Source organism: Hemiscyllium ocellatum, chromosome 22, assembly GCF_020745735.1.
Source record: "Hemiscyllium ocellatum isolate sHemOce1 chromosome 22, sHemOce1.pat.X.cur, whole genome shotgun sequence".
NCBI lineage: Eukaryota > Metazoa > Chordata > Chondrichthyes > Orectolobiformes > Hemiscylliidae > Hemiscyllium > Hemiscyllium ocellatum.
The window spans coordinates 3,961,377-3,974,355 of NC_083422.1; the positions used below are offsets into that span (position 1 = coordinate 3,961,377).

The 12,979-nt window shown below is 42.4% G+C and overlaps 1 protein-coding gene across 3 annotated transcripts in view; it reads right to left on the reverse strand.

Annotated features, from left to right (window-relative positions):
• The window catches only part of mypn (myopalladin), a 295,631-nt gene that overhangs the window by 144,502 nt on the left and 138,150 nt on the right, over positions 1-12,979 (reverse strand). For all 3 annotated transcript variants that reach the window (XM_060841844.1, XM_060841842.1, XM_060841843.1), the window contains exons 5-6: positions 6,339-6,465; positions 3,152-3,223 (exon numbers count right to left, since the gene is read on the reverse strand). In XM_060841844.1, the coding sequence (XP_060697827.1) occupies positions 3,152-3,223; positions 6,339-6,465 (199 nt within the window). The remainder of the gene's footprint in view (positions 1-3,151; positions 3,224-6,338; positions 6,466-12,979) is intronic.

Sequence of the window (12,979 nt, forward strand, 5' to 3'; positions counted from 1 at the left end):
GCTGGTTAAAGCGCAGCAGGTCAGGCAGCATCCAAAAAGTAGGAAATTCGACGTTTCGGGCATAAGCCCTTCATCAGGAATGAGGAAAGTGTATCCAGCAGGCTAAGATAAAAGGTAGGGAGGAGGGACTTGGGCGAGGGGCGATGGAGATGTGATAGGTGGAAGGAGGTCAAGGTGAGGGTGATAGGCCGGAGTGGGGTGGAGGCGGAGAGGTCAGGAAGAAGATTGCAGGTTAGGAGGGCGGTGCTGAGTTCGAGGGAATCGACTACTACAAGGTGGGGGGAGGGGAAATGAGGAAACTGGAGAAATCTGAGTTCATCCCTTGTGGTTGGAGGGTTACCCTTTGAGATAGAAGTCAACATTCCAATGGTATTTTGATTACTTTCTATGCTTTTCTATGCAAGCTACTTGTGATTCGTACCTATGAACAGTATAAATCCTTTTAAACAAACATAGCTTTTCAATCTTTCTTCTGATGGCCTAACTACAATTTCTTCTAATTATAATCCATTGGTTGTAATTTCTCAACATTAAGATATCCAAATTTTCCTTTCACTAGTCTAGCAACTGCTGCATTTATTATCTTTCACAGAAATCATTTTGAAATTGATTTATTTAATATGTAAGTTTAATCTAATTTTTGAAAAAAACACTTCCCCAAGTTCCAGGCTTTAGGGTACTTTTCAAATCCTGTTGTCTCAGTTTGTGTTACATTCAAGCTCCAAATCTATCTCAAACTGGTTCAATGAGTGTAATTTCTCTCTTCACATAACTATTTATTGGCCTGGATAGCATTTATTCATTTGGAGAACAGAAAAGTTCATCCTTTTATTACTTACACCCTAAGGTTGCTGGTATTTCTGGGATAGTAATGTTGAAGGAGGAAAGTAAGCCGTCACTCGTCTAGAAACACGGAGAAGTGGAATCAAAGGACATAGGGTATTTAGGTTTTGGATCCATCATGTGAGATACACAGGGACCAAGGAAATTACTTAACAACTAAAAATGTTGGAGTTCAGAATAGGGTGATGTGAAAATCTTTGTAATTTAAAACCCAACTCCAGCCTGGCCACTTCCTTAGATTAGATTATCTACTATGTGGTGGCTCATTGAGAGAATGTCTGATGCATTTGTGGATGCTGGGATGATTGCTTCTGTAGTTCAATATTTGATCCATATGTGTTGTTTTCCTTTGTTATCACGAAACGAAACAAATTAGAGGAAACCTTCAAAACCATCAATAATACTCTTACTGGCATAAATTTCACTAAAGAGGAGGGAAACAACAACAGACTGCCACTCCTAGACATGGCAGTAGAGCGAACAGCCATAGGGAACTTCAAACCAGCTTCTACAGGAAAACAATACATACGGACCAAATACTGAACTACAGAAGCAATCATCCCAATATCCACAAACGAAGCTGCATCAGAACATTACTTCAATGAGCCAACACACACTGCAGCACAGAGGAACTACGCAGAGCAGAGGAAAATCACCTATACAGTGTATTAAAAAACAATGGGTACCCAATGAACACAGTCCACCAACTTCTCCGCAACAAACCCAAACAAGCAGACAAAACACATCCAGAAACCCTAGCCTATATCAAAGACATCTCGGAAATGACTGCCAAACTACACAGACCCCTTAGCCCATAAAACCACCAACACACTAAAGCAACAGCTAAGTAACTTGAAAGACCCTATACAGACAACAAGCAAAATTAATGTCATTTACAAAACACCTTGCAAGAACTGTAACAAACACTACATTGGACAAACAGGTAGAAAACTAGCCACCAGGATACATGAGTATCAACTAGCCATAAAACGACATGGCCCTCTCTCATTAGTATCCTCACATACAGATAAGGAAGGACACCACTTCGACAGGGACAACACATTCATCCTAGGACAAGCCAAACAGAGATATGCACGAGAATTCCTAGAAGTATGGCATTCTAACAGGAACTCTATCAATAAACATATTGACTTGGATCCCACCTACCACCTCCTGTGAAAAAGAACAGGAAAAGATATCACCACAGGAAATGACCTCACCAACCCAAGGAAACCGAAACATATCAACAGAAAGGAGGAAACACCAGCAGTGCTTCGTCTGGAGGCTCACTGGAGATGTTAACTAGTATGGTCAGCGAGCAAACCTACATCCAGAACCTCAACCTGAGCTACAAATCTTCTCAAAAGTCGCTAAGCTCTAGCTAGAGCAGGAAGCCAAACGTGCAGTCAGCTAGCACTACTCATAGCTTCAAAATAATGCACACAAAACACGTGACTGGATTGGATTTGTTCTGCATGGTTCGTACTGAAGCCCAAGTCTTCAGTGCTGAAACCAGGATGTTATCAGGAATCATAGTCCTTGCTATATCCATTACCTTCAGACATTTCATTATATCATTTGGAGTCAATCAAACTGACTAAAGACTGGTGTCTCTACTGCGGAGTATCTCAGGTACAGGCTAAGACAGGTCATCCACTTGCCATTTTTTTGAAAGAAGGTAGTTGTAAATGTTTCAGTCCTTTGTTTTGCACTGATGTGTTGGGCGTCCCTTTCACAGAGGATGGGGATATTTATGAAGCCACCTCTTCCTCTAAGTTTTTTAATCGTGCTCTAACCTTTCATGACAGGTTGTGGCAGGACAGCAGAGCTTTGATCTGATCCACTAGTGTAGTTTGATCTCTTGCATGCGGTTTCTGCTTTATGTACTTAATCCTATACTGTAATCTCACCTCATTTTCATGTGCTTGGTGCTGTTCCCACTGTTGAATCCTGATTTGTCAGTAATGGTAGAGCAGGGATATGCTAGTTTATGAGGTTACAGATTGTGATTAAGTACAATTCCGTTGCTGCCGATGGCCCACATCACATTAAAAGTGCTCAATTCTAGATTTGTTCTTTTTTGCACAATGGTAATACCACACAACATGGAGAGGTGAACAGCAACAAAACATTTGGACTGTGGTGCAGGACCAATTCTTGAGCCTATTAGTAAGCTGACAGCTGCTTGATGTCTGAAAAATATCATAGCTTTATCATTGAAAACTTTGCCACATGGTTTGCACATAAACCTATGGCTCATAGATCAAGTTTATCAATCAAATAAATCACTTCTTTAAAATTACAATACCTTTGTAAACACTGGAGCAGCCATGAGAGGTAGTCCATCCAATCCCTGTAATAAATTTGTTGGGCTTCGTATCTAGTGGAATAATAATAGTTTTATCCATCGTCAGGAAGGATTAAAAATTAGCAGAAGTCAAAACAAGAAAAGTACACAATCTGGAAATGCAGGGTAGATCAAATTGGACCTGGAAAGAGAACAAACAGCGTTAGTGTTTCAGGTGCCACAGCAAACTTACCCATCCTGTGGCCCACACAGGGGAGATTCATTTTCATGGATTCTGTTTGAGTGTGTCATAATGTTGCAGTCCCATCTCACACTCACATTTCTTTTGAACCATGGTTTCTTAAGTTCTTGGAAAGTCACACAAATTAACCAGCATACTCTTAGTTTACTTAAAAAGCTCAAACAGATTTATTAAGAGCTTAGACTGATAAATAACTGACAAGAGTTGTACTCCTGCTAATTTTTTTTGCACATGGCTATTACTCAGATAGCTTGCATCCTAGTCTTTGGCTCATTAGTATATCAAGCTTTTTAAGCAATGCAGCTATCAAAGCACGAAAGTACAATTCCCCTTAAAAGGTGTTTGTCAGCTCAGCAGATCCCAAGAATTCTGAGGAACAGCAAACACTTGAAATATTTGGTTATTTTTACTTTTTACAGATGCTTGTGGCAATTTCTGTTTCTCTTAAACAGGTCTTTGTTTCATTTCTCAGCATGTCGTAATGCACATTGCTGTCTCCATAGTAAAACCTCACTGTCACTGTAAATGCTTTCATTACAAAAATATGTGAAATTCATAAAATGCAGCAGGTTAGGCAGCATCTCAGGAATAGGGGATTCGACGTTTCGAGCATAAGCCCTTCATCAGGAATGAAGGGCTTATGCTCGAAACGTTGAATTCCCTATTCCTGAGATGCTGCCTAACCTGCTGTGCTTTAACCAGCAACACATTTTCAGCTGTGATCTCCAGCATCTGCAGACCTCATTTTTTACTCAAAATTCATAAAATCCCTACATTTTGGAAACAGGCCCTTCATCCCAATCCACACTAAACCTCCGAACAGTAACCCACCCACACTCATTCCCCTATCCTATATTTACCCCGATCAATGAACCTAACCTACACTTCCCTGAACACTATGGGCAATTTAGCATGGCCAATTCACCTAACCTGCGCACCTTTGGCTGGTGGAAGGAAACTGGAGCACCTGGAGGAAACTGATGCATACATGGGGAGAATGCGTAGACTCTACACAGCAGTCGCTTGAGGTGGGAATCAAACCTGGGTCCCTGGCACTGTGAGGCAGCAATGCTAACCGCTGAGCCACCATGCCGCCTTGTACTGTAGAGAGGTAATATGCCAAAATAAGTCACTACAGAATTTGGGAATTGTTTGTTCTTAATTTCGACCCAATAGCTTTGAAACAGAAGCATCCTTAGGCTTGTAATAACAAGTTAACAGCAATTCATTACAGGTTTCAGAGTCCATTAATATCAAATCTAGTTTAGTTATGAAAAGATTGCAATTAATTGTATTTCATAATATTAATACGTTCTAAATCTAACTTGTCAATAAGTCCCAAAACAGATTTTTTTTTAAAAACAAGTGTAACAATAAATTTAAAGGGAAGAATCTTCTGTATAAAATCCTAATGAGTGGATTTAGCTATGGCTCTTCAACTCAATCATGGCATTATCATGTCACCTTTGGGTTACCTGACCAGTTAAGGAGCATGGAGGAGATAGTTTGGTGAGGGGTGGGGGGGGGGAGGAGGAGTGAAGCACAGGGAATATTGTGGTGAAGGCTTTATAATTAAAGGATTATAAGGTTCATTTGCACTTGAGGCTGCAAAAATTAGAGCATAGATGAGGAGTCCTGGGATGGCTGCTCCCCAGGTCTCTCATTCTTACTGTGAGATCTGAGGGACTGTAGTGAGGAATGGTCTCCTGAGGAAGGGAGGAAAAGGGCAATTTCTCTAATCACATAGATGTGAATGCAATTGATCGAGGAAGATAACAGCAGTAGCCTGGTCCCTCCAATCTGGATGTAGTGGGAAAGGTGAGTGACAATACTTTCAAAGTGCCTTTTCGAACAGTTTCTTGCACAACAGGTTGTTGGACTCAGCACCTTGAATTCCTCTCTCTGTGACACCTTCCATTCCCATCTAAACTGCCAGCACTAGCACTCATCTGCATTCTACTGTAACTCACTCAACCATGTCTCATAGTTTCCCTTTCGTCCCCCACATGCAAATTACTACAAACTCACCTAGGTGTCTGCCTTCTTTCCCTGCAGAATGAGATTAGATTAGACTTACAGTGTGGAAACAGGCCCTTTCACCCAACAAGTCCACACCGACCCGCCGAAGCGAAACCCACCCATACCCCTACATTTACCCCTTACCTAACACTACGGGCAATTTAGCATGGCCAATTCACCTGACCTACACATCTTTGGACTGTGGGAGGAAACCGGAGCACCTGGAGGAAACCCACGCAGACACGGGGAGAACGTGCAAACTCCACATAGTCGCCTGAGTCGGGAATTGAACCTGGGTCTCAGGCGCTGTGAGGCAGCAGTGCTAACCACTGTGCCACCATGCCGCCCACAGAAGGTGGCACACAGCTTGCCAACAGCACAGAAATGGGAGATAGATGCAGAATTTGGTTGGGTGGGTATAGCCCTGCAAACACAAGCACTTTATTGGCGAGTGGCAATGTGTGTCCACTGGGGTTCCTCGATAAAGATGGCTTGTTTCAGAAGGTTGTAGACGTAGACAGTGGGGGGTGGTGGTGGTGGGGGTGGGGGGGCAGGGGAGGGGATGTGGGGAAAAGGTAGTCACCACGAGAGCCTAAACTTCCCAGGGTCTCAGAAAAACAGAAAAGGACAACGTTATGTAAAGATCCCAACTGATTCAACCTCTGTTTCATAGAGTTTGACTAACCACATGCATACAAAATAGCCTCAACTGGAGTAGGAAAATTCTCACCAAAACATTGAAAGGTATTTGAACTTAAGAAAAAAATGCCAAGAGAACATGGGAATTGAGAGGAATAGTGGAAGTAGTTATGTTATATCAGTTGAAAAGCCAGCACTGGCACAGATGTGATGGCCCAAATAGCATTTTAATACATTTTTTGATGGCTGTAGGTGCGTAAAGAAGACAGAACTTTAAATTAACAATACCTGCTGAAGGGGTCGCACAGGATGCTGGGCGACTGTAGGTTGTGACTGGTGGAACTCTGAATGAACTGCTGCAGGATTGGAGGGAGGAGGCGAAGTTGCAACAGTGATGTGAATCTTATCCTGAACCCTATTTATAAGACACGATACAATTAAACACAATGTTTTCTGACTGTCTTATGTAATCTGAACTTTAAAAAAATCATTGACTAAAAAATACAATTTATACAATTTTTCATACATTATGAATGAACAATTGCAGCATTATTAACATATGATTGAAATAGGGATACATTACTTTGTGTACCCAGAGTATGATTCATATCTTGGAATGTGTACTTATGGCTTTCTTTATAAAGTAAGCACTTGTCTGTAGTTAGCTACTGTCCTGACCAACACTAATACAAAAGATATTGCAAAGCAAAATAGTCAGATGCTGAAAGTATGAAATAATAGCAAAATGCTGGAAATACTCAGCAGATCTGGGAGCATCTTTAGAGAAATCAACAGAATTAACAGGCAACACTTTCTGTTGTCAGAATTAGACATGAAAGTATGCAAAAAAGCAGATGAAGTCTGTGGAACTATAAAACTGTCAAGTTATTTTAATCCCAAAAACTCTGCTTTTATTCTATCATGTTATTTTATTTCTTTCATTATAGCTCCTGAGATCTGTCCATGGTAGATAGCAGGATAGTTGGCATTGAGGTTGTAAGGGCAAAGGATGGAGGCACTAGTTAACAGGATAGGGAGAGGTTCATGGTTTGCATGATTTGGCACCATGTTTTAAAGGACCATGGGGTTGAGTTGGGGCAAAGGCTGGCAAGGGAGGTTCTAAGGGTCGATTGGGGATGGGCCCCATGGTGGTTGTCAGCTGATTTCCACTGGTGGGGATAATAAGAGATTGCTAGGTGGTAAAGAGGAATCTAGGTGTCCTAGTAAATGAATCACAAAGTTAGCATACAGATCCAGCAATCTGAGGAAGGCAAGTGGAATCTTGTCATTTACTACATGGTGATATGGTGGCTCAGTGGTTAGCACTGCTACCTCATAGCACCAGTGACCCCAGGTTCAATTCCCCTTGGGCAACTGTGCAAGCTCCATACAGACATTCTCCCCATGACTGTGTGGGTCTCCTTTGGCTGCTCCAGTTTCCTCCCATAGTCCAAGGATGTGCAGGTTAGGTGAAATGGCCATGCTAAATTCCCCATAGTGTTCAGGTCAGGAGAAATGTAGAATAACATGGGTATGGGTGGGATACTCTTCAGAGGGTCAGTGTGGACATGATGTGTCAAGTGTCAAGAGATCATATCTGGAGTACTGTGCTTTTTTTGTACAATTCTGCTTTCCTCATTTGAAAAAGATGTAATTTTTTTTAGAAGTAGTTCTGTGAGTTCACTTAGCTCATTTCTGGGATCAAAAGTGTTATCTTAAGAAGAACGGTTAAACAGCTTAGACCTAGGCACATCGGAGTTAAGAAGTATGACAGGTTATTAAAGCAGAGAAGACCTTGAGGAGACTGAATAAAGTGAGCAGTGGGAGGATGTTTCCTACTGTTAGGAGACTTAAACTAAGGAACACAGTTTAACAATAAGAGATTTCCTTTAGAACAGATTAGGTGTTATACCTGAAACAGTTGTTGGGTTGTGGAATTCTTTTCCCCAGAAGCTAGCGGAGGCTGGGCTTTTAAATTTATTGAAAAATAGGTTCAAGTCTTGATAGACAAGGGTATTGAGGGTTATGTGATACAGACAGGAAACCAGAGCTGAGACCACAAGTAAGCAGCCAAGATCTTATAAAATGGTAGCATTGGCTCAAAAGGGGCTAGACAAAGAATGTTGACAGGGTTATATACTGATCAGGGCAACGAAACCGATTCCTATCTAATAAGGCATGATGGAATGCCTAAGACCTAACAGAACAAGGGAAGAGGTGATGGATATTTTAGTTAAGAGTTAGCTTAGTGTGAATTGGTTGTAAAATATGGGGAGCTAGTAATTGGTTTTGTGAGAGCTTTATGGTGTGGTGAATTGAAATAAAGCTGTCACTAAAGGATTTGATCTCTATTTAAATATAGTGATCTTGTATACAGCAATGGTAGTAAAGGATGGTTAACTCAAACAGCAACATTTTCTAAACATTAGCCTTATGCCCAGTGGAAAAATTGATTACAATATTGATCTGGGATACTTATTTACCAAAGAGGAAAAAAGGTATGGCCTTAGCACTTTCATTACCAAATAGAAGTAGGATAAGAAGCAAAGATTTTTTCTCAGAAGTGGAGCTTTTTGATTCGAACACAGATTAAGAATGATACTTGGACTTCAGGGTTAAATTATGAGGAGTATTTTCACACATTTGGTAGATTATAATTCATATCAACTGGATTTTGGTTGAAATTTTAAAGTTTCATCCATAATAAGTGATCAACTCCAGCTTGGGTGTGGATTAGTTCTAGTTTCTCACAGCACTCGAATGCTCTGCATGAAGGCAGAATGAGTTCATGAAAGCCAAAGTCTCAAAGAAGACAAACAGGAGACTGGAAGAACACAGCAAGCCAGGCAGCATCAAGAGGTGGAAAAGTCAATGTTTCAGGTATAACCCATCTTCAGGATTGGATGTGTGGGTAGGGGGAGCTACAGATAAAGACAGGGGATGAGTGGGATGGTGAGATGTTGATAGGTGAGCACAGGTAGTGAGTATGACCTGGTTGGTCGACAGGAGGATGAATCAGATTGTTAGCTGCAAGGAAGGGTTGGTAGGTGAAATGGAAGGGAGGAGACACGGTTGGAAAGGGAGCCAGAGGATGGATGGGAGGGTTATTTGAAATTTGAGAACTCGGTGAGTTGTAGGCTGCCCAGGTGGAAGATGCGGTGTTGTCCTCCAATTTGCAGTCTGATTCACTGCAATAATGCACGAGGCGGAGGATGGACATGTTGGAGAGAGAGTGGGAGGGGGAAATGAATTGAGTGACAGGGAGGTCAGGCTGGCCATTTCAGGCCTGTCAAAGATGCTCAGTGAAACGTTCCCTTAGTTTATGTTAGGTCTCAGCAATGTAGAGAAGACCATATCAACAGCACTGGATGCAGTAGACGAGGTTGGACTTGCAGGGAAGCCTCTATTGCATCTGGAAGGACTGTTTGGGGCCCTGGAGGGAGGTGAGGGAAGTGGTGTACAACCAGTGTTGAATCTTTTTTGGTTAAGGATAAGGTACCAGAGTGGGGTTGGAGGTGTTGATGGGGAGTGTGGCACGAACCAGGGAGTGATGAAGTGAACGGTCCTTGCGGAAGGTCGAGACAGGTGGGGAGGGGAAGGTCCGGGTGGTGGGATCTAATTGGAGTTGGCAGAAGTGTTTCAGAATGATATGTTGGATGCGGAGGTTGGTGGGGTGGAAACTGAGGACAAGTATGTTTGAGTAGGGGGGGTATTTAGAGTGGTGGAGTGGGGAATGGAGGAGATGTGGTGGAGGGCTGTCTGGATGACATGGGTGAAATAAAACATTGTTTGAATTAAGAGGACATCTGGGATACTTGGGAGCAGAACATCTCATCAGAGCAGATGTGACAGAGATGGCGGAATTGGGAAAAAGGCATGGAGTTTTTATCTAATCCAGGGTGGGAGGAGGGTAATCCAGGTAGCTATTGAAGTCTGGTTCTGGAAAAGCACAGCAGGTCAGGCAGCATCCAAGGAGCAGGAGAATCGATGTTTATGCTTATGTAAAGGGCTTATGCCCGAAACATCGACTCTCCTGCTCCTCGAGTGCTGGCTGACCTGCTGTGCTTTTACAGCATCACACTCTCAACTCTGATCTCTAGCATCTGCAGTCCTCACTTTCTCCTAGCTATGGAAGTCTGTGTATTCATAGTAAATGTTGGTCCATAAACTGTCACGGGAGATGGAAACAGAGAGGTCAGGAAAGGGGAGGGAGATATTCGAAACAGACCAAGTGAATTGGACGGCAGGATGGAAGTTGTTAGCGAATTCGATGAGGGTGAGGACTAATTTGGTGAGGTGGAGGAGGGTATTGGTGGGTGGGGAGTGAGGAGGCGGTGGACTGCAATGGGTCTGTTAGGAGAGGCAAAAAGTTGAGGGCCTGCAGACTGCACTTGTGAAGCATGGACATGTATAAGGGCTGCAAGTCCTTAGTGAAGATGAAGCGCTGGAGGCCAGGGAACTAGAAGTTTCTGAAAAGCTGGAGGGTGTGGACTGTGGCTGAGATGTAGGTGGGAAATGGGATCAAGAGGGAAGGAATACAGCTAAGGTAGGAAAAAATGAGTTCAGTGGGGCAGGGGCATACAGAGACGATGTACCAGTCAGTAATTGGGCTTGTGGGTCTTGGGGAGCAGGTAGAACCCAACATTGTGGGGTTGGGGGGCTATGTGGTTGGAGGCGGTGGAGGGGAGATCACCAGAGGCAATGAGGTCACAGACAGAGTGGAAGATGGTGACGTGGTGGGCCATAAATAAATGAGAAGATAAGTGAATAAAAATGCCACACAACAAGAGCTACTAACCTGGACAGAATTTGCAAAGGTCAGAGAGGTGCAATTTAGGATATAACCAACCTTATCACAGAGGTAGATGTGCAACAAAAAGGTGTCTCCATTTGGATTTATAAGTCTACAGCAATACAAATGGCACAGGGTTTTAAAGAAAGGTTGGGGAATCAAGATATAACTGTAGAGTCACCAATGACAGGAAAGCAATTTTGAATATTTTCTTAGATTTATGAACCAAAATGAAAGTTACTCTGAGTGATAAGATTTACGTGCATTTGGAAAGACAGGGGTTGATTAGGTGGAGTTAGCATGGTTTCATGTGTGGGAGATCAATGCCTCAAAAATTTGGTAGAGTTCTTTGATGAAGTGACCGGGAAGGTTGATAACAGCAGAGCAGTAGACGTAGGCTGTATGGATTTCAGTAAGGCCTTTGACAAGATTCAACATGGTAGGCTGCTCTGGAAGGTTAGATTGCATGGAATCAGCGGGACCTGGCAAATTGGATACACAATTGGCTTGATGATAAGAAGCAGAGGGTAATAGTGGAAGAATGCTTACTGGACTGGAGGACTGTGACTAGTGGTGTACCTCAGGGGTCAGTGCTGGGTCCACTGCTGTTGATGAGGATGTACAAGGCACGATTAGTAAGTTTGCAGATGACACTAAAATAGGCTGTATTGTGGACAGTGAGGAAAGTTATCAGAAATTTCAGCAGGACCTTAATCAGCTGGGGAAGTGGGCTGAGAAATAGCAAATGGAATTTAATATAGATTAGTGTGAGGTCTTGCATTTTGCAAAGTCAAGGTAGGAGCTTCATGGCCCTAAGGAGTATAGTGGAACAGAGATGCCTTGGAGTTCAGGTGCACAGTTCTTTGAAAGTGGAGTCGTAGGTAAGCAGGGCAGTGAAGGCAGCTTTTGCAGCACAGTCAGGGCATTGCACGTAGAAGTTGGGAAGTTATATTTTAGTTGTACAGCACGTTGGTGAGGCCACAGTATTGTGTTCATGTTTTGGTCACCTTTCGAGAAGAAGGATGTTCTTCAACTGGAAAGAGTGCAGAAGAAATTTTCAAGGATGTTGCCAGGACTCAAAGATCTGAGTTATAGGCAGAGGTTGGTCAAGCTAGGAGTTCTTTCTTTAGAGCGTAGGAGACTAAGGGATCTACTGGAAGTGGTTAAGATCATGAGAGGCATGAATAGAGTGAATGCACTCAGTCTTTTTCCCAGGGTGGAGGAATCAAGGCCTAGAGGGCATCAGTTTAAGGTTAGAGACAAAAGAATAAAAAGGGAACCTGAGGGGCAACTTTTTTACACAGAGGAGGTATACATGTGGAATGAGCTGCCAACGGAAGTGGTTGAGGCCAGAACATTAACAACATTTAAAAGGCATTTGGATTAGTACATGGATAGGAAAGATTTAAAAGGAAATGGGCCAAGTGCAGGGAAATGGGAATTTTGGTCGGCATGGACCAGTTTGGGCCGAAGGGCCTGTGTCCATGCTGTAGGAGTTTGTAACTCTAAATGCTCATTGTGTAGGTCAATAGATATCAAAATTGCATTATGCAGGAAGATCAATTCAGAAAAAAAAATGTGTTTCTTCATCCTAAAAAAGAAGCATCAAATGCAGTGGGGACACTGTGGAAATTAAATAAATGTGTACAATACATGGCCTAGTTTGCTACTTCTCAGAAAGGTTGGTATTACTGAAATTTGGTTATTTTCAGGTAAATGTAAATGTTTTGCTGGTATGAGAGGCAACTTTCAGGTATCTCTATGATGCATGTGGATGATGTTTCTTTTGGGGTAGAATTTGAAAATCTGGTCATATCTGGGGCATTTTAAGTACAATGGATTAGAAATCAGACAGAATGGATCAAGTATCACTTTGTATTGGCAATGTTATTTTGAAAATGATAGCCCACTGCTATTAGTCAAAATAGGGCCTCAGAAATTGATATATCAGCTTCCAAAACAGAGTTGGAGGAGTTGTGAAGTCTAATTGGATGGCTGAATTGGCAGGGCACCCAAGAAAGGCCACATAGCAGTTTTGAAGTATTAGAGTTGAGTATATCAAAATCCCAAGATGGCAACACTGTTATCTCTAACCTATGCAGCATTAGGAATTCTGCAGCTTTGGGGATTCTGTGCA